Genomic DNA, 21,115 nt, shown 5'->3' with positions numbered 1-21,115 from the left:
AGCTAATTGGTGACTCTAAATTTCCTGTAGGTGTGAGTGTCAGTGTGTAAGGTCGTCTGTTTTTATGTGTCAGCCCTGAGACTGGCTGTCCTGGGTGTGACCCCGCCTCTCGCCTAATAACAGCTGAGACAGACCCCAGCACCCCGCCACCCTTAACAGGATAAGCAGTATAGATAATGGATTAATCAGTTTTATCAGAGCCCAAGATAATGTCTATTTTTTTCCAGCCAGTATTTAAACAAAAAGATATATTCCAATTAAATCCCTAAAAATAGCGAATTCTTAAAGTGAAGAACTTTGTGATCTGACAGCTTTAATCTGTCGCTGTCAATAACCGTCTATTCTGGCTCTCCTGATCTCTGATAAAAATGATAAATACATGTAACCTCTACCCAATTGTATATAACTTTTTACACAAGTATCAAAATAGTCAAAATAAGTGATTAATAATTCAACACTCCATATTTTCTACTCATCTACAAACAACATGGATACAACTTTTACTGTCTGAAACAGCATCTAAGTTTCAGTTTTGTTCTGCCTCTCTTTAACTCTCTATCCCATATCTCCCAATCTGCTTTCCTCTCCATAAACCACAGGTAGTCTCACTGAAAGTTGATCATTAACTTCCTCCAGAAGAGATAAAGAAGACATCCATGCAGAGATGTTGCAGATAAAGCTGCACTATAAACATCTCCGCCCCGAGAGCATATCTCTCATTGAACATGTTCCAACTGCGACTGAAGGATTTCCTGTGGGGCTGAAATTGGAGCATTTGCCCATTGAGACTGAGAGAGACAGGTATGTGGAGAATGTGTGTAAAAAAATTAAGTGACGTTATAGATGTAACATTGAAACAATGCCTGGGGATTGCATTATTAGGTAATACCCTCCACCTGTATTTGTTATTGTCTCGGTAATGGTCTCCCATTACAAACTGCATGAATTAACAATTATTTAACCAATTATATTTTTTTATTATTATTTATTAATGAGGTCATTAATCATCTTAATAAGGCTATTAAAGGGTGGTTATTTTTATCTTTTCTTTGCGGCTATTTCCAACTCTCTGTGACTCATTCAACCATGCATAAATACTTCTGTTTGAACTACGTGCACCCGTCTACGCTTGTGTTTTGGTGTGTGATGACGGAAATGTGCTTGCATCACTCATGTGCCGTGTACGTATGACTCCAGCGACGCCTTTGTGAAGTACTAAACCACAAAATCTCAGTTTGACAGCGTGCAGTTCTGAACAACAGGTCGAGTCGAGGTGTGCTAACCATGGGAAAAAGAGCAGGAAGGCAGCCAGTCGGACTGGTAGAGTCAGCTGAGAAAGCTCTCAGAGGAAGTAAGTGGCTACTGTATCTAAGAGTGTCATAAAACACAAGCACAGAGCTGGTTGACTGACCAGCACGAACGATTATGCGCCCTTTAAAAGTTGTTTACCTCACAAACGGATGTCCCCGCTCACCACAGAGGGTTATCAGATTAAAACAGAATGAAGTGAACGACTTAAACAAATAATCAGCTGTCTCTCGCAGAGCTTTTGGGTGGAGCAGGCCGAGGTCTGTGCTTGTGAATGGAATGAGTTTCGATGTATTGCATTGTGTGCTCGATTTGAGGATTGTATTGTTTGGCCGGTTTTCTTCTGCTGGATTATTAAACTGTGAGTACAGTAGCAGAAACTCAGCTGTGATTACAGCGTCAGACGCTGAAGATGAAACCTTCAGGAATGCAGAAAGGAATGTGACTTTTACCGGCCTTTTATTTCTATTTTTATTGAACAATTTGTTTTGTATTTCGTATAAAGAGATGGACAAACAGAAGAAGACATGTACGCATATACGCACGATTTGGTTGACTTATTTGACATGAAATATACTGAGGACCTTTTATGGACAACAAAACCCTTGACTTTAAATCACACCGCTGCACCTAAAGATAACCTTTGAAAACTGTTAGCATTGTTCTCCTTTTTTACTAGTGCTAATGTTTTTTTCTTATAACAGTAGATACAAACAAAACATCTCAAAAAAGACCTGCATCCACTACAGAGTCCTGACCAATTTAGTTGACCATTTAAAAATAAATTTAACCACTGAAATACCCACAATCATTCCGTCAAGTTGCTTTTTTGACAACTTGTCATGCATTATGTTTCCGGCGTAATTGAGGCTACAAAATGCTATGAAATGTATCTATATGTTACAGAAACTAAAATAAAAGCTTATTTTAGTAGATATTAAGTGTCCAGTTGTTATTATTTAATAGTTTAGATTTTTGGTGGAGGCTGTAGCTCAGCAGTGGCAGAGTCGGTCATCTTTCAGTCAGAAGGTTGGAGATTTGATCCCCTGCTCCCTCAGTCTACATGTCAAAGTGTCCAAAGTGTTCTCGCTCTGGTTCTTGCTCTGGTTCTGGTTCTGGCTCGGGCTGGGTCGGCTCTGGCTCTGGCTCCTCTCGTCTGATGGGGACGTTCACACTGAGTGGAGTCTCATGCCCAGGCTTGGTGTCGGCTGCAAAGCTCACAGAAGGTCTGAGGTGGTTGACGACCTCTGTGGCTATGAGGCTGCAGGCCAACAAGGCAACCTCAGGATTCTCCATCAGGTCCTTTGCAAGACACTGAACTCCACATTGCTCCCGGTGGAATAGCTAACGGTATGAATGTGATAACTGATTGACAGTTGGGCACTTTAGGTAACTGCCTCTTCCATCAGTGTATGAATGTGTGTGTAAATGGGTGAATGTGACGTAGTGTAAAATGTAGGTTACATGTAGGTTGCAAGACTAGAAAAGCGCTATTTATGTACAGTCCATTTACCATTTTTTAGTTAAAGGCATATTTTCAAAAAGTGTTGCTTCCCTTTAAACCGTCCTGTGTGACATGTTTTATTCACTGTTGCTTTAGCCTTTAATGCAGCGCTCTTAAGTTCACAGTCACAGCGAGTGTAATATACATTTTGATGTATCTAAAAACACTCTGTCTGCACACTAAGTTACAGTGAATCACTATTTAAGAATTAAGTGTCTCTATATCTGTGACTAAAGGAGGCTTGAGTGTGAACTCTGTTATTTACACTTATTTAAATATGAGCGAACAAGTGTCCTGTCACCTTGCAGTGTTTTCTACTATTTGACCACCAGAGGGAGCCAAATGTAGCCATTACCAGCCGTTTACTTGGTGATAATAAATAATTAATAGTTTAATATTTGTTGCCAGAGCTGGCAGTTCAACTGAGCCTCTTTTTCAGTTTTAAATTCATTCTTTATTTTCTTTCAATATAATAAAAGTTAGAAAAACACTGAAACAAAAAGTTAGGTCCATTAAACCTTTACATTCTGCTGCTAGATGAGTGAAAACTTCACTATACTTCATGAATACATTTTCATTGCGACATTTTATTTTAACATTAATGCAAATTAACAACAACACAATACAGTTAATAGATAGCAGACAAAAAGCCAAAGTTGTTCTGCATCCAACCAAAGTGGTGGGTGCTTGGGCTTAATGTCCTTGGTTGAAGGTCTAAATCCGTCTCCCAAACAGTCGATGGAGCCAATAGGTCAACCTTTTCTTCTTCTTGGTTTCCCCCCCGGCTGCTGTCTGCTGCTCCTGGAGATGTAGCTCAGGCTGGGTCGGTTCTGGCTCTGGCTCTGGCTCTGGTTCTGTCTCTGGCTCTGGCTCTGGCTTGGTTGGCTCTGGCTCTGGTTCTTGATCTGGTTCTTGCTCTGGTTCTGGCTCTGGCTCTGGCTGGGTCAGCTCTGGCTCCTCTCGTCTGATTGGGACGTTCACACTGAGTGGAGTCTCATTCCCAGGCTTGGTGTCAGCTGCAAAGCTCACAGAAGGTCTGAGGTGGTTGATGACCTCTGAGGCTATGAGGCTGCAGGCCAACAAGGCAACCTCAGGATCATCCATCAGGTCCTTTGCGCTCAGCCGGGTGTTCGGCAGAGCCTTGCGCAGCCTTGCTTCAATTGGCTGCCACAGGTCTTCGCTAAATTTGAGTTCTTCCTTTGGATCTTCCAGGAGTTTAAGGTGCCTCAGGAAGACTCGTTTTTTGGCGTACTTCTGTGCCTCCTTATTGAGCAAGGTGTGGACTTGCTTCACCATCTCCTCTTCGAAGTCCTGGCTTTTCTGGTTCTGCGGTGTTCCGAGGTTCTGAGCTTCAAAAAGCTTCACCAGAACACTTCGGATGGTGGACTCCTGCACCAAAGCTCTGTCATGCTGCTTAAACGCCTCCTCTTTGAGCAGCTGGTTTTCCTTATCACAGGATATCTGTGGAGGGTCCTTGTGCACTTTAAGGACGGCCTCGATAATCTGGAGCTCGATGAAGCTCAGGAGTTCCGGGTCTCTCCTCACCAGCAGCCTCCTCACTATGTATGCCTTCCCAAACCTCTTCATGATGCTGCGCTGGAGAAGCGCAGTAGCTTCCCCAGCGTTGCAGGAAGGAGGAGGGAGGTATTCATCCACAGAGACCCCAGGGATTTTGCTCAGGGTCTCTAGAGTAGCTGCACTCATGTGAAGAGAGAGTATTAGCAGTTGGTGTGCGTCCAGATGAGGTCCATTGAAGCTCCTCAGTGGGTTCAGCTTCATCAGCAGCTGGACGAGCAGATCCTCTGCCAGGTAACTGCTGACAGCGAGCACAGCAGGGAGAGGAGGGCTGGAAACTGATTCTTCCACAGAGGAAGTGTGGAGCGGTTCTTGTGAGGACTCAGTGCTGGTGCAGGTCTGAGCCTCAGCTCTCTGCAGTTCATGTGATGATATGCAGCCCATGATATCGACAAAGTGATTGACAAACAGTGTCGTTCCTTTGAATAGTTGGTTACCGATTGGATACCGGTGAAGGGTTGCAAGAAGCAACAGTTAAAAACAAACAAGCTGAGATTATCAAGACGTGTCTTTCTGTGAGAGAGGGTTTGTTTGAAATGACAACTTCAGTCCTATAGTTGAAGATTTTTAATTCTGACTTCAAAGTCACATCTATGACTTCAAAGTCACATTCTATGACTTCAAAGTCACAAAGTCACATTCTATGACTTCAAAGTCACATTCTAATTCTACTTGAATGTCACAATGCTAGTTCAAAGTCCATTCTATCCTCACATTCTATACAGCTCAGAGCTGATTGGCTGATTAAAAAAAGGCCCTATTCACCTTTTTTTTTTTTTAATGATTTACAGCGCTGCCAAGCGTCACGCTTTGAGTGTGACAGTCACGCAATTTGACCCATTCTCACACCACACGCCACACTTGACATTTCTCACGCTTATATTTCCCCATTCAATACTCTATATTTATTTTTTTCATGATAATAAACTTTGGTCCTCGCGGCATGCCGTAGTTCGAGTAACTCTGATTGACTGACCGAGATAACCAATCCCAGACCAATCCACCAGTCCTTTGTGCCTAAATCTAACCAACCACGGAAGGCACCACGCAATATAAACCAATCAGAAGCAACGTAAGGCGGGTCTTGGCGTCTCTAACGATCTTTCACACACAACAGCGCCGACATTTAAAACCCACTAGACGTTCTCCTGCTTGCTAGAAGACGGACGGTAGGTAACTACCCAATTTTGATCACACAAAATTATTGAAAATGGGTTCACTTTTTAAATATTTTTACTAGTTTGATGTCGACGTAGGACAAATGTTGCTCTTAGTTTTTATCTGTATTATTATTAGACCCCCCTGAAGGAACCCACAGAGTCCCTGGAATCCACTTTGGCTGTGTCCGAAATCACTCCCTACTCAAACAAAACCAAAACCCGAAACAGTTTGGCTCTTGAGGGAACTCTATCGTCCATCATGACTGTGAAGATGGCGAGCCTTGAGCCACAGTGTTTCAAGTGGGAGCCCCCTGCCTCCGTCGTCAAGGCATCAAAATCTGCCACAAGCGCCTACAACATGAGACATGTCCCCAGCTAAACGATGGACAGTTGGTTGAAATGAAATATTGCAAATAAATGTATTTTGTCAAAATTCTTGTTACAATTTTCATTTCTAATTTCTGGTTAATTAAGACTAGCATTAGGAGGCCACAGTGCAGGGAGAGCAGCTGGCATGGAGGTGAGGACATCAGTCTTAAGGTATAAATCGACGTTAAAACGGGCCAAAATTTTTTCGCCGGCGGCCAAACACATCATAACACTAAAGTTTCACTCTTGTGATTTTCTGAAACTTGGCAGCCCTGGATTTATATGATTAATTGTCACATCTTAAACCCAATCTATTGTCCTAATGTAAAGTAAAGAGCCCTGACACAATAGCAAAACTCAAAAAGGCTGATGTATCTTTATGTAGGCCACAGAATATTATGCTACTTGCTTAACAGGGTCCACATTAAAAACAGATGAATTAGAGCAAAAAACAAATATATTATTGCTAGGCAACAAGATTCCACAAAACATGAGCAGAGAAGTATGATATATTTATCGTACTAAACTGCATCAATAGAAATGTATCTGTACTGAGGATGTAAAAAGGCAAACAACTATTTCAGTTATGATTTGAATAACGTTCAAACAACTCAGCAAATTAAATATTCAGACATTTATCTTGTAATTTGATTTTTTTTCTTTAGGTTTAATAACTTTAGAAAATGTGGCTTACTTCTTCATTTATTCATACATTTTTATTTTGAAAAAAAAGTTTTGAAAATCGTTGGCAAGTGGTCCTAGGAGCCAACCGTCAAGAGGAGGGCGCTACTTCAAAAAAGAAAACTGTATGCGCCATATATAGTAGAAGAAGACGCGAGCTGCTGTCAACACCAACGAAGGAGAAGACATCTGTAGAGTCATGTAATCATAACCAAGGTTATCCCGAAGATACTGGAGGAAAATATGACAATAATTTGACAAGTATTCTTATCTCGGTAAGACAGGAGTAAGCAGCATGTTGTTTGCTTTGGTGTTCTGTGTCTTTGTCTAATATAAAACCAAACCGGCGTTGACTTGCTAATAGCTTTAGCTAACGAGCTAACCATCAGCCGCATGACAGGGAGGTGAAGCTAAATCATCACAATTACAAAACATTACTTATTTTGTTTTTGTTTTTACCAGTATGTAAAGTATTAGGTTATATCTGTTTCTTATCCCGTCCTTGTTCTCCAAATGAAAGCAGCGAGTATTGTCAGAAACACTGAGATCTTGAGTTTTCTGCCGTAGTCGGGTGGTTTTTACCTGACATGAATATCAAGGTGTACTAGAATTTTCCGAGAGAAGAATTGGCTGGCGGTGCCCTCCCACCCAAAGGTGCTGACGTTTTACCTGAACAACATTGTTGAGGGGCTCAGCTGTTTTATCTACAGCTGATTTACAGAACATTAAAGAAAAGGGTGAATGTATGACCTTCCAATATCAACATGTGACTCTTAGTGTGAATTACAGCTGTGACAGCTCCATATGTTTTCTGCTCTTTTTTTGTGATCGGGCCAGGTCGCCATGAGCGTCCCCTGTTTCCTGTCCTCTGCTGCCCGTAGCTTCAGCCTGCCTCGTCCCGCTGTGGGTCAGCTCTGCTGCCGGCTGTTGGGCTCCAGCTCGGGAACAAGGTGAGTTTAACCTGGTTCATCTACAGGCTCTGTTTATTATGGTTTGCTGATGTGACTGCGCAGTACTGAGACACTATAGAGGCTGACAACAGGAATACTATAAAATGGCATCATCCAGGGGAACGCTTGTTATTCGTCCAGCCAGATCTACACAGATATTTCACAGTGTGTTTAAGCTGTAAGTCAGTCAGTTCTTTGGACAATGCAAATAAAAGTCAAAGCTATTTGTTATATTTGTGCTACTGCAGAAGTGTTAATGGCCAAATCCCTAAACATAAGCGTACAAAACCAAACTATCTGTGTGGCTGACATAACAAGGTGTGTGTAGTAATTTAGGTGAACTGGCTCTTTAAGTTTGTTGCTGCATGCTGGCCATGAGGGCAAAGTCCACTTGCAGTTTTTGAGTATTCTTGTCTCGTAACACTGCTCTGTAGCTCTTCACTGCATAACTGCTATTTAACAAACAGTACATGTGACATAAACAACCTGCTGTTTTATTAGAGGAAGCATGTCCTCCAAAAGGCAGATGGACCATCTAGAGAGAACAGCCAACAACTCCAGACAGAATGTAAGTACATGTTATGTAGTTGAACATCAGTAACATCAGTGTTTGCTGACCAGGCCATTCTAAGATTATTAACCAACTGCTTAACTCTGCTCTTGTCTGTGTCTACATGTCAATGTGCTTGTGTGCATTGTGTGCTTGACGGGCTGCCTAACACAGGCTCTGTATCCAGCTGAAGTTTGTGGCATCATAAACGAGTCAGAGACGGTGAAACGCTTGAGAATTGCCGTCCATCCGGACTTCAGCTTTAAGGCGGGACAGTGGTGAGTAAACACTCATTTTAACTTTAGCGTTTAGCCTTTATTTATAGGACAGCTGAACAGAGACAGGACTCTAGCCTCTGTACATGGGGCACCTGCTCTACCAACTGAGCTAAACCAGTGCACCACATTGAAGAGATTAAAATAGAGTGCACTCCTCAAACCAGCAAGGAAAAAACTCTTCTAACAAATAAACTATGCTTCCAGCCATAAAACAAAGGTTTAGCAATTCAGCTTAATAAAACATTTAACATCCAATAACTGAGAAAGGATACGATCCCTATACCTGTGGAAATGTATTAAACATGTAAAAATTCAGATGCGCAATGGTGCGAAGGTTAGCGCTGTCGCCTCACAGCTCGTAGGGGGCATTTGGTAGTGGAGTTTGCACGGGCTCCCTCTGTTTGCCCCTGCTTCTTCCCACAGTCCAAAGACATGCTCGTTAATTTGTGATTCGAAATTGCCCTTAGGTGCGAAATGTTGTCAGTAGCCCCTTATACACTGCCAGTTCAAGGTGGGATTATTACACCTCTGTTACATTTCATCTTTTATGTAAAACGCACAGAGGCTGAGTGGTGGGGCGAAGTCGTTCTATTTCTGAGCCGGCATCAGAGGTAGTAACAGAGGCGAAACGGCGTCTGTGTAAACTGCGGAGCTGGCAGGGCGGAACAGCGTTGTGTGTGTGTGTATTTGAACGCCGAAGCGCTCTACGCCGGCGTTACTTGGTCCAATGTAAAATGGGAAAGGCTGCATGACGGCGGAGCTTCATTAAGGCGCTGAGGTGGAACCGCAGTGTAAAAAGACAGGCCGTCTCTGTGTGTCAGCCCTATGATTGACTGGGGATCAGTCCAGGGTGTACCCCGCCTTTCACTCCATGACAGCTGGGCTCCAGCCTCCCCGCAACCCTAAACAGGATAAGCGGTCTAGATAATGGATGGATGTAAAAATGCTGTGGGAAATTTGCAGCAAATCCACCTATACACATATAAACATACAAAAAATAAATAACTGTCTCCAAAGGTGTGGTCAGACCATAAGCTAAGCCCATATTTGTCTCCTAGATGCTCAAGGTTGACTGCAGGATCGTTTGTGTTGGTTAAACATTAGCAGAGAATATTCTTCTTTCCAGAAATGTCCAGAAAGGGAAAAACAAACGTAGTCGTGTCTGAGTTAAAAACACCACCCAGAGGGGAACAGAGCTCGGTGGATTTCACTGCCTTCTCCAGGGACTTTGTCTGGATAAACTTTACTGCAGCTTCAGGCTACATGGAGATCATACGTCTGCTGCAAACTGGCTTACTACAGCTGTATGAAATAACAACTACGTCATAATGCAGATTTGTAAAAAAGGAATACTCATTCTTTAACTGGTCTGTTTGCAAAACAAGTTGACAACAATGCTTGTTTTTGAATGGAGATAAGATCGACCGTTTATGATCCAATCTCTGCACATCAGGAAAATCTCTACGCTGATAGGCTGTCACAGAGGAGGACACTTTTTTTTAGAGTTGCTCTCATTTAAAATATGTTTTTGCTGCAATTGACATCAGCCAAGCTTCAGGAAATAATATGCTGTCTGTGTGTTCATCCTGTTTAAAATTCTCCTCTGATCATGGGGAGGTGATGTGATTCTCTAACCCGTCTCTCATGCCTAACATTAGTGTCTCTTACAGCCATCCAACACTAGAGGTCTAGCCTCTCATCCTTTTGCCTTATGCCAGGGAGAGTGATCAGCGACTTATTTCACTCTGTAATGTTTGGGCTTTACGCATCTGTTTGGACAGGACTAAGGCACTTAGGAGGGCTAACCATCTCTTTGTATCTTCTCATTTAAGAAAGCTTCTGTTTTGTCAGATTATGTCACTCTGGGTGGCTCTTGAAAGCCGTGTTTTGCGGCCTCCAAGGAGCCTCAGGGTGGGTTTAAAGGCGGGGCGAGTCTGCCTGTGAAGCTCAAAAAATGTTCCCCAGTAGTTTTTAAAGTTTGTTTGTTTTAAGATTATTTTGGCCATTTGCCTTTTTTATGATTGGACAGCAAAAGACAGGAAATAGAGAAAGGGGGGGATGACATGCAACAGAGGGCGGAGTCAAACCCAGGGTTGCTGCTGCAAGGCTGTGGAGCGCCTTCTACTGACTGAAGTAAACCGACATTCCAGTAGTGACACTTTGTTGAGCAAACCTTGTCAACATATATCTCTTTTACTACCTGAGTATGCCTTTATAAAACATCCCTATGGTGTCGTTTCCTAGCGTGCGCAGTTCTTACAGTGGCCACAAGGTGGTGGGATTGTGTTTGATTTGTCCTGCGGTTGGTCGGCTGGTTTTCTTTTGTCACAAAACTTTTACAGTAAAATATTTTACAATCTGACATCGTGGACAACATGTAAGACAACTCAAGATTTATTCTGTTTCCAAAGACTGCACCAGATAATAGGGGATAAAAGGGATAACATTTGGGGACTAAATCAGCTCATGTTAGCTCAGATTTAACTGATATGCATGAAGTTGTCTGTTCGCTTGCAGCTTTGACTTCACAGATGCTTGAAACATGGCAGCCTTTTTCCACTGGTGCATATCTTAAAAATGTTTTCAAGTACTTAAAGATATTTTTAAGTTAACTTCCTGTGACTCATAATCTTAACGGCAAGTAAAGTTTTTCTCAGATGAAAGCAGGGTTTTTTTCTGAGCCTGTGTCGATCAAACAGTGTTGCCAATGTTAATTAGTGTTCCCTGCGCATGCAGTATATGTACATGAGCCCATACTGTAGGTGGGCGGCGGTGAGATATAAAACCGGCAGCCAGTTGCCCCGCGGTGTCTGATAATGAATGTAAATAGATGGAAATGCTTGAGTTTCAGTGTTTCTGAGAAAAAGGACTGTTAAGTTTTTAGTCACCAGGTGGGAGAGGAGGAGGAGAAGAAGGAGGAGGAGGTGGGTGGAACATATGTGTGCGTGTTCACAGCAGATCCATATTTATGATGCCTGTGAGGGCTGTGGAGTCAGTGTCTCTCTCTCTGGTGTAACAGTGGGTCATTGTGTTGGTGGAACGTTAACACAACTGTTTGGCATCGCTGTTTCCCTCTGAGGCTGCTCTTCATTGTTGTTGACGGACAAATGCGACCACGTCGGATGTAAAACCGCAACGCTACACTTTGTTTAAACTTAGCTGCAGGAAGTTTTCCATCTGGTTCGGGGTTTGTTCCACTTGGTTTCTGGAACAGGCCGGCTGTCTATGAGGTCAAAGGGCAACACGCTACCTTCATTCACACTTTGACCCTTAGTTCAGCTTTTTTTTTCAGATTTGAATTAACTATTGTTTAACGAACTGAATGTCAACTTTGTTTCAGACTGAATACATTTACAGTCAGACTTAGTGATGTTCAGAGAGCGAGGAACGGAAACAGATTTTTACCCACTTGGAATATTTCTAGATAATCAAGTCAACACCCACTTATATTAATCATTTGACTAATTACATAATTCCTACATTACTTTTTGTGTGTTTGCAGGGTGGATTTCTTCATCCCCGGCGTGGAGAAGGTGGGCGGTTTCTCCATGTGCTCCAGCCCGGGTTTGCTGCAGAGGGAGGGCGTCGTTGAACTGGCCGTCAAATACACCAAACACCCTCCAGCACACTGGGTGCACACCATGGTGAGTGAGGCAGTGTATATTTATAAATACCGCAACACTCTAAGATACACATAAGAAACATTAACCAGTTGATTATTAGCATGAATAATGACAGCAAATTTCCATCTTTGTTAGTCATTAAAAAGCATTTGTGAATAGGTTATCCTGCATGACCATATTGCGCTACTTTAAGACTTTTCCCTTAATAACCACCTAATTAACACTTTGATGGTCATTTACAAGAATTATGCTCTTTTTATTCCCTTATTCAGTATTGCAGTATTTCCACCTTAAGCTCATTAGCAATAATAAGCAGGATTAGCTTAGTTAATGACCTAGTTATTGAAGGTTTAGTCATGCAAAATAAGCCATTAGTAAGTTTAGTATAATAACAATGAGCTTATTTCCTACCTATATGCTCGCGAGTACACTGTTTCCTCTGGGATTCTTTCAGCAGCGGAGGTAGAGATTTTTGTTGTACATGGGTGGTGCGCGCATGCCGTATATGACAAAATGACTCGACTACAAAACAAACTTAAAAACACACATCTGTATTTACATCTGTGCATGTGGATTGTTTACATTGCATAACAGGACTGCATATGATTCCGTCAGACCAGAGAGCGTCCGACCCTCTTTGGCTGTCAGAACACTGTGTGAGGAGCAAACTGGTCCCGCTGTTGTTTATTTGGTTGCCAAGACTTCGCGAGTGATTGGCGTCCTGTGACTCCATTAGAAACGGAAATCTTAGCAGAGTTGCTTAATTGAGACTTCAGGACAAGTTGTAGAAATCTGAAGCAGCAGTGGTAATAATTTTGTGGCAGCGGAAACACTGAAGTAGGCAACGAATTAATGTTAAATATGTGTAGTTTTAATATAAAGTTTTACCTACAGAGTATTGAATTGGTACTTCCCAAAATAACAGTGGCATGTACTTTCCCCTGGGAACTTATTCTGTCTAATGGTTTGAAAGATTATACTGCTATTGTGAGCGCATGGTAAAGATGCAGAAAAAGTGCGAGTGGAGCAAAAGGACGAGGGTGTTGGGAGCTTAAGGTGTCAGAGTCAGAAAGACATGTTTCTAACAAGCCCATGTGGGGGATAATAAAAACTGTGTGTAAGTACCGTAATGGTCCGAATATAAGACAAGTTTTATAAGTTATTTTTCCCTTGAAATACATCTGAAAAAGTCTTATGTTTGGGGTCTACACTAAACGCCAATTTACGTTCACAACAGTAGACATTGCTACTTATCTGTCAAGCGAGTGTACCCCTCATGACTGAGGCCAGCTGTCACTCACAGTGCCAGGAGGATGAAAGACGGAGTGAGAGGCGGTGATCGTCCGGAGGAAAGTGGCTCAAAAGTGGCTCAGGTTAACCAACAACTGAGGCGGAGTTATGGAGTTATTTTAAGGTAACGGTTATCAATGCAGCAGAGTCATTAAACAACTGTCGTCTTATAATCAGGGTGTTATTATTTTCAGACCAACACGGTAATCGAAATATAGACAGATTTAAAGAGAAGTTGTTTATTCTACTGTAATAATAAACGTGACGTTCTTCGTGCATTACAGTGTATCTTGTCTACAAATGGCTCAGGAAGTGAGCTCTTATAATCCAGTGTGTGTGAGCAGTTGTGTAAAATCGAACTGCTTCCTTCCTGCGTACCTTTCCCTTCCATTTCTGTACTCGTCTTGTGTGTTTGCAGCTTCTGTGTTTGATGATGGGCCCTAATAAATAGCTTTGAGCTGCTGCGCCGTGTGTAAATAAGTATCAGAAAGCGGCTGTGATGTGTTCGAATGTTCACACTCTTACAGCTCTCTGCTCTGGGATCGTTTGATGATGTGTGTGTTTGATATCTGTGCTCCGACTCCTCTCCGCGAGCAGGAATAGCGCGGGGACCGTGACAGCAGATTAAGAGTGTGAGCATTGTTATTATGTGTGCGTGCGCTCACATGTGTACAAAAGCAGAGGGAGGCATATTTACAGCTTCTTATGACTTCAAAAGACCTTCTCTGCCCAAGTTGTGAAATCGCTTTCACCCGTAGCATTGCAACGGTTTGTTGTGTTTATTCATGCGGATCTCAAAGTGTCTTTTTGCTGTTTCCTGGGGCGTCGTTGCAGTTCAAGGGACGGTGTATTTTTCCTGGAATTTATTTAATATCTCAAAGGTGTTTTTGAGCTGCTGAGCAAAGAGAAATGTTGGGAGCCAAAGTGTTTATGTTTTTATTTCATCACGCTCTCTTTCCTCCCCTCAGTGTACAGTCGGCTCCCGGGTGGCCATGCGTGTCGGCGGGGACTTTTTCTTCGACCCGTCGCCCTCTGACCCCTCGGTGGATCTGCTGCTGGTTGCCGGCGGCGTTGGGATCAACCCCTTGTACTCCATCCTGCTGCACACCACGGATCTGGCTCGTCTAAACCAGGACTCTGGTGGGCGGGACTACAACATAGGCTCCACCCACCTCTGCTACAGCGCCAAGAACACCCAGGAGCTTCTTTTTAAGGTGTGTTCCTGTATTACCTTGCTAGTGTCTGCAACACTGTCGCGTGTTGTGTTACAGTATGTGAGGGGAAACTGTGTTACAAATATGTCTACCCACCTCATGTGTTCCCAGAGCTCCATCATCGAGGCGTGTCGGGAGTTCCCTGACAAGTTCTCCTGTGACTTCCACGTCACGCAACAGAGCACAGATGTCGACCCGCACCCCCAGCCATTCCTCAACCGTAAGTAAAGCCCATACACACACACACACATACACTCCTACACACACGCTTTGCTTTGTTTAGCAGATGATTCAGTCATTTCCTCATTCGACCACAGTCTGCGTGTGCTGATTTATCTCTGTCACCATGAACAACAGGAACTTTCTAACCTCCACATGGGCGACTCAGAAGGGAAGGTGCTGCGTAATGAGTCCTGATTAATTGACTGACTTGCCTTGTGTCTCTGCAGGCGGGAGAATCACAGAGGAGGAGTTGCGGGCTCATGTTGACCCCCAGAGGACTTTGTGCTTCCTGTGCGGGCCGCCGCCCATGATCGAAGCTATTTCTAAAACCCTCATGGACCTGGGCCTCACGAAAGACAGAATCCTCTTCGAGAAGTGGTGGTAGAAGCTGATGGATGTATGGAGGTGTGGTGAGAATGGAGAGCAACCGGAATATTCCATTGATATGGACACCGAGCGCTCACATGCTCCAGGAAATTCACCCTCCGTTCCCTGCTGCTGCAACCTGTGCCTGATCTGTGATAGACCGCTGGGACCGCCCACTCTGCAGCGAGCAGCTGGCTCACAGAGACAATAGAGATGTTTTTTTATTTCTTATAACCTGAAAAGGACGACTGAACAGACTGTTCAATTTCAACTTTGGCAAGATATTTGTCAGCTCACTGCCTTGCTGAATATTGCGACACAACTGTGATAGACAGATTGTGACACTGATGTTGCACATCCTCTGATTGCATCTCGATCCCAGCCAATATCTGCTCGCCTGAGGATCCGCTTCAGTCAATTAATAGGTGACGTGTTTACGACTAAATGTTCACACACGGATTCACCAGTGCAGCATGTCTTAGAGCAATAATTTGATATTTAGAGAAAATACACTTTTTCACTTCCTTGAGGTAGATGAGAAGATCAAAACCAGTCTTTTACCTGTTAGCTTAGCTTAAAGGGCCAGTTCGCCCTTCCTTTCAGAGGGAGGGGCGCAATGCACGCTGGGTGTTGTAGGAATGTAGAATGGGCGAAACCACAAGCTGTTTGTACAACTTTCTCCACAGCTATGGCGCCAATTTCAAATATTACTGCTTCTATCGATTACAGAGAACACCAGCTTTGACTGACAGTGGCTTTTTCTAGGGGAGAACTGCTCCTTTAACAATTGCTATGTTCGAAATGCCATACTATACCAGCAGTTTGTCTGTTTTGGCCAAAATGTAGTAAACAGTATGCCAAAAATACCCTGATTCGGAAAAAATCTCCAGTATGCATCGGACCAGTCTACCTCGCCTACTGTATCCCACAATGCAAAGCGTTGCAACGTCACAACGGCGGTTGAAATGATGGACATAAGCAGCATTCCAGCAGAAGGGGGCGCTTTAGCTAAAGACGCGGTGGTTGTTTACTTCCGCTTTCCAAAACTAGAAAACTGGCGCCTGGCGTAGCATACTGCAAAATAAATTGGCACAGCTCCTCCATACAACATACTACCGCAGAACGCAGTATGCAGTGTATAGTATCCGATTTCGAACTAGTTGCTAGTTTAGCTTCATACCTAGTGGACAGTTGTGAGTGTGCCACTAACCTTTGCATCATACTATTAGCAAGAAAGCAAATAAGTGTCGTTTTGAAAATGTCAACTATTGCTTTAAAGTCCTCAGGCAAACTAACAAGCTGTACTGTTATTTTACACAAGTGTTTGAGTGACTGATGAAAATACCTCCTAAATTAATATCATGTGTTCTTAGAAGTGTTAAACTATGTGTATATAAATACATATATTTAAACTCAGCTATTTATTTGCAGAAGTGAAGATGTTAAGAATTTGACTGAGTTACTTTGGAGCGAATGTTTCACATGCAAACTTCACACCGCGTGTATTTTTAAAGTGAAAACTTCGCATTCTCCCACATATTGGCCAGTCTCCCTCCCTGTTTCACTCTCACACTATCACATGCATACACTGCCTATCTCACATGCACACTTTTACTCAATCACACATCCTCATACCCATAAACGCGGTAAAGTAAGTATCCCATGGCGCACTGTAATGGAACCTCCAGGTGGTCTCTGATTGGCTCGGATCACTGAACATCCCTCGGAGACGGCAGCGAGCATCTTGTCGGCGTCTCTCGGCGGGGGGTTTGCGCTCTTGAGACTCATTTTCGAGTTGTTTCTGCATTTCTTCCTCGTATGAGGAAACTGTTTATCATGGTGAGGTGAGATTTAAAGGAAATAAAGGAAATTGGGTCAATTTGTTTTCTAAGACTTTATTGACCTCTGCTTTTATATAAAGACTCACGTGTCACACTACTTACACACAACAGAGCTGGTCCAGGAAATCAGTCATAAATAGGTGATCTCACATTTACACATAGGAACCCTTTTAAAGGTCACTTCCACCAAATAACAAAAAGCATATTTTCACGTGTCTGTTGTACGTAAGCTGATTTAATTTGGCAGAGTTTGATATATGTGAAACTTCAGCTACCTTACCATTCTGACTGAGGTGAACCGACATCATTGGTGATGCTCCCATCAGTTTCCAAAGGAATTGTCCTGGAAAAATAGTCCCTTAGGTGACTGCCAACTGTGCATACATTACATCGCGTCTGGAAAAACATTTTTCTTAAGTAATAAAAAAGCTCAGTCCCACCCAAAGCTAAGCAATAAGCTAATCGATGGATCTCCAAAACTACCTAGCTTCTCTTTGAGCCAAGAGACAATAAGTTTACTTTTTGTTTTTCGCTGGTAATGAAACAGACTGAAATTAATTCTGATTACTCTAAATGAGCTACAAAAGCAAATCAGACCATCAGCGACAAGGCTGATGATTTAGTTTTTTTTTATGCCTGAAACTGCTGGTGGGGGGCAGGTGTCAGACGAAGCGATTAATTGAAGATTGCCTTTGTTTACATTTTCCAGGGCAAACATTTAAAGTGAGTGATACATATATGATATTAAAAGAAGGAAGAATGAGATTTTTTGTAAAAAATCACCTCTAAAGTGATAATCTTGAAGATTTTTATTTAAATAAATGTATATCTAGGGCTGCACGGTGGTGCAGTGGTTAGCACTGTTGCCTCATAGCTAGAAGGTCACTGGTTCACTGGCACTGGCCTCTCTGTGCGGAGAGTTGTTCTCCTCGTGCATGCGTGTTTTCCCTCTGGGGTCTCTGGCTTCCTCCCAAAGATGCTTATAAGGTTAATTGGTGACTCTAAATTGCCCATAGGTGGGGGTGTGAGTGCTGTCTCTATGTGTCAGCCCTGTGATTGACTGGCGACCAGTCCAGGGTGTACCCTGCCCTTCACTCAATGACAGCTCGGATAGGCTCCAGCCCCTCGCGACCCTGAACAGGATAAGCAGTATAGATAATTGATGGAAGTCACTATCTATCATTGAAGTTGTATCTGTAGTCATCGATCTTTTCTTTGTTTGTTCAGCCATAGTAGATTACTGTTTACTCGCAGCACTTGCAGAGACCGGCAAGGGAGCTAGAACCTCCACGGTGTCTGTGGCAACTTCACAAATTAGTGATGCGTTTTCCATCACCCAGCAGTGGTTGGGCTGCCAGAGAGGGTGGGCGGAGCTAAGCAGCTTTTCCGGTCTTTGCAAGTGTTGAGAGTAAACAGTAATCTACTATGGCTGAACAAACAAAGAAAAGATGGATGACTACAGATACAACTTCAAAATTAGTGAAAAACCCAAAGAAAAAGAAACAAACTCAACGCTCAGATGAAGGCAAACAGTCTGAAAAGGAAAGCGACCGTCAGTGAGGAAAATCAAGAGTTACAACCAGAGCCAACCGTGGACGTCACACGTGCAACACTGTCTGGATATCTGGGAAGTGTGGGCCCGCAATTATCGTTTATTGCCATAGGGTGCCGCCAAAGAGAAAGAAACTGAGATCTTCGTGATTAGTACTTTAACCATGTACAGGACAAAATCAGCAAAGAGATAAGAGGTACTGTTTTGTCCACAGGGGGCGCAAAAATCAACACAAACTGAAAGTTCCTCACAGGAGCTTTAAGTGACCCTTTTATCTGCTAACTATATATCACTGATATGTTTATTCTAATCAAGATTTCTGGCACAGATCCCTTTCATTTTGTTTTTTCAGGTTGTGACAAAAGTAATTGATAGTTATTGATAACCAGCAAACTCTTCCCCCTGTTGTATCTATCATAAATAATTCTTTACATATTAAATACAGCGAGCCCAGTGAGGTCGATACTCCCTTTTTAACAGTCATATCAAGAGAAAGTAGTAAAATACAGCAAAGGCCGAGAAAATAATACTTAAGGCTTAAACTGCAGACTTGTTTAGGTTGTACTCTTAAAGCCTTGCTCCGTTTCATTTAGTAAGATACATCACATAATAACACTGACCCTTTAGCAGAGAGCTGCACAACACTTTCCCACTGATGGGAGCTACAACCTCCACAGTGTTCACGCCCAACGCAGAGCAGACTGAAGCAGCAGCAACTGTACATGATGACTAGTCACATCTGAGTGTCCACGGAGGAGCTAAGACTCCAGTACAACTAAAAGTTAGTTTTATAAACTCAACAGTTCCCGCTCCTCCTCGTCTGCTCTGTGCCCAATGTGTCAACAGACGCCGGAAAACAGCTGCTGTTTGATGCGCTCTTCCGTCCTTGCCTCCTCTTTGACCCCTCCTTCATCCCTGTGACACACATCTGTCCATCTCACCGACCTCTCCTGATTGGACGGTGCAATCTCGTCAATGTCGGTTTCCTCTTCCTGCTCTTCGACGGAGATCCTGCTCCCCGGCAGGAACGAGAGGTGTCTTTGATACTGCACCTCGTCTTTGCTCTCTTCTCCACCTTTCTGAAGGCTCACTCCTTCGCTCCTTCCGCTGTCCCAGCTTCTCCTCCCCTCTACCTCGTGTTCCTCCTCTGTTCTCAACATGTCCATCTCCGTCTCTATCACAGGGGACCCGTCCTCTCTCTCCTCCTGCATTTCTCCGGTAAGTTTTTTCTTTGCCTTGCTGCGACCCCTGAGGTTCAGCATCTGAAACCGAAAAGACGTGTTTGAGACAGTTTTACGCTTTGTGTTGCATCTTTTTCTTTCCATCTCTCCAGACACCTGACAAACCGCAACAAAGCATCTTTCATTGACGCCTCTTTCCTGTACAGTTTGAGGTCGGCTACCTGCCTATTATTAGACTTATTCCTGAGTGGGTTTATATTTGCTGTACATCCCATATTTAGTAACATGACTTTTTAATGACATAAACTCACGTATCCTAAAGGCACAACTGAGACGAGTGACAGAAAGATGTTCGACAAAGGGGAACAAACCTTGAAGTCTTTTCTCTTGCGCTGCAGAACAGGTCTCTGAAGGAAGAGGATCTGCTTTGTCGACAAACTCCCGTCACTGCAGAAATAAAAGAGCAGCACTTTTACGACTGTTACCTGTTATGTTATATTCTGAGGAGCTGGCACTGCTGCTATGTATATCCATATCTAGCTTCTTTGTGGTTGGGAAAGTGACAGGTTACAAGACAACAGCACATCAGCGACTGTGTTTTTTGTTCGCGGCTCCGACAGATTTCAAAAGCGGTTTCATGTCGAGACGAGCATGTGATCATGGTTCGTCAGATCTCAAACCATCTGTCGCGTGTATCTAAGCTACACTGTCAGCCCTAATCCCAAAAACAATGAGACACACGGTGCAATTAGTCCTCGCTGACTTCAGATGTTATTCAAAGTGATCAGATGTGGAAGAAGTAGAAGACAGGTTTAGTAGGGCTGCAACGGAAGATGACTTATTTTACACGCTAACTATTTTAGGGCTCATCGGTGACATGTTAAATGGACTGTACTTATAAAGTGCTTTTCCAGTCTTCAGACCGCTCAAAGCGCTTTAAACTACATGTCGCATTCACACACTGATGCCAATCTCTGTGTTACAATGTTACAATTTCATTTAGCAGACGCTTTTGTCCAAAGCGACGTGCATCTGAGAGTTAATGCAACACAAGCAATGATCAAGACAGGAGGGAACAAAGTCATTGAGAGCCAACAAACAGCTTCAAGTGCGATCGGACACTGCTGCAGACAGGCAGTGCACAGGGTGTGTTTCATCTTCAACAACATCAAGGTCAATATAGTCATCATCATGAAAATCCTAATCTCTATTTACAGATTCTGCATAGAAATGTAGAATCTGTAGGCAGGGATTTCCAGGAAGGCAAGTGTTCTGTTTGAGCTACACTTGTAGTCCGAGTAATATTGACCAATCAGCAGGCTGCAGTGTAGGCAGCAAAAACAGTCCGTGAAGAGAGCAAAAGCAGGCGGAGCGTAACCCGCCATAATGACATCCCGGCTCCCATCAGTGTGACCTGACGATGATTTAGCTTCTTATTAATCTCTATAAAC

General features: G+C 43.2%; 2 protein-coding genes across 2 annotated transcripts in view; one reads left to right on the top strand and one right to left on the bottom strand.

Annotated features, from left to right (window-relative positions):
• Positions 1–6,793: 6,793 nt before the first annotated feature.
• Positions 6,794–16,957, top strand: oxnad1 (oxidoreductase NAD-binding domain containing 1). Its single transcript, XM_069681376.1, has 8 exons — positions 6,794–6,872; positions 7,435–7,547; positions 8,049–8,115; positions 8,272–8,375; positions 11,878–12,019; positions 14,257–14,502; positions 14,614–14,722; positions 14,952–16,957. Exons 2-8 carry the CDS (start codon positions 7,441–7,443, stop codon positions 15,107–15,109), a joined length of 933 nt encoding a protein of 310 aa, XP_069537477.1. The 5' UTR covers positions 6,794–6,872; positions 7,435–7,440; the 3' UTR covers positions 15,110–16,957.
• A 1,263-nt stretch (positions 16,958–18,220) lies between these two features.
• Positions 18,221–21,115, bottom strand: part of rftn1a (raftlin, lipid raft linker 1a) — a 29,148-nt gene continuing 26,253 nt past the window's right edge. Inside the window, exons 9-10 of the mRNA XM_069681826.1 lie at positions 20,036–20,111; positions 18,221–19,745 (exon numbers count right to left, since the gene is read on the bottom strand). Coding sequence (XP_069537927.1) covers positions 19,323–19,745; positions 20,036–20,111 — 499 coding nt within the window. The 3' untranslated portion in view covers positions 18,221–19,322. The remainder of the gene's footprint in view (positions 19,746–20,035; positions 20,112–21,115) is intronic.

This window comes from Semicossyphus pulcher, unplaced genomic scaffold, assembly GCF_022749685.1.
Source record: "Semicossyphus pulcher isolate SPU_LCO1_2020_fin unplaced genomic scaffold, fSemPul1.0.p SCAF_5, whole genome shotgun sequence".
NCBI lineage: Eukaryota > Metazoa > Chordata > Actinopteri > Labriformes > Labridae > Semicossyphus > Semicossyphus pulcher.
The sequence above is the reverse complement of the archived record's forward strand: the minus strand, read 5'-3'. Positions and strand labels throughout refer to the sequence as shown.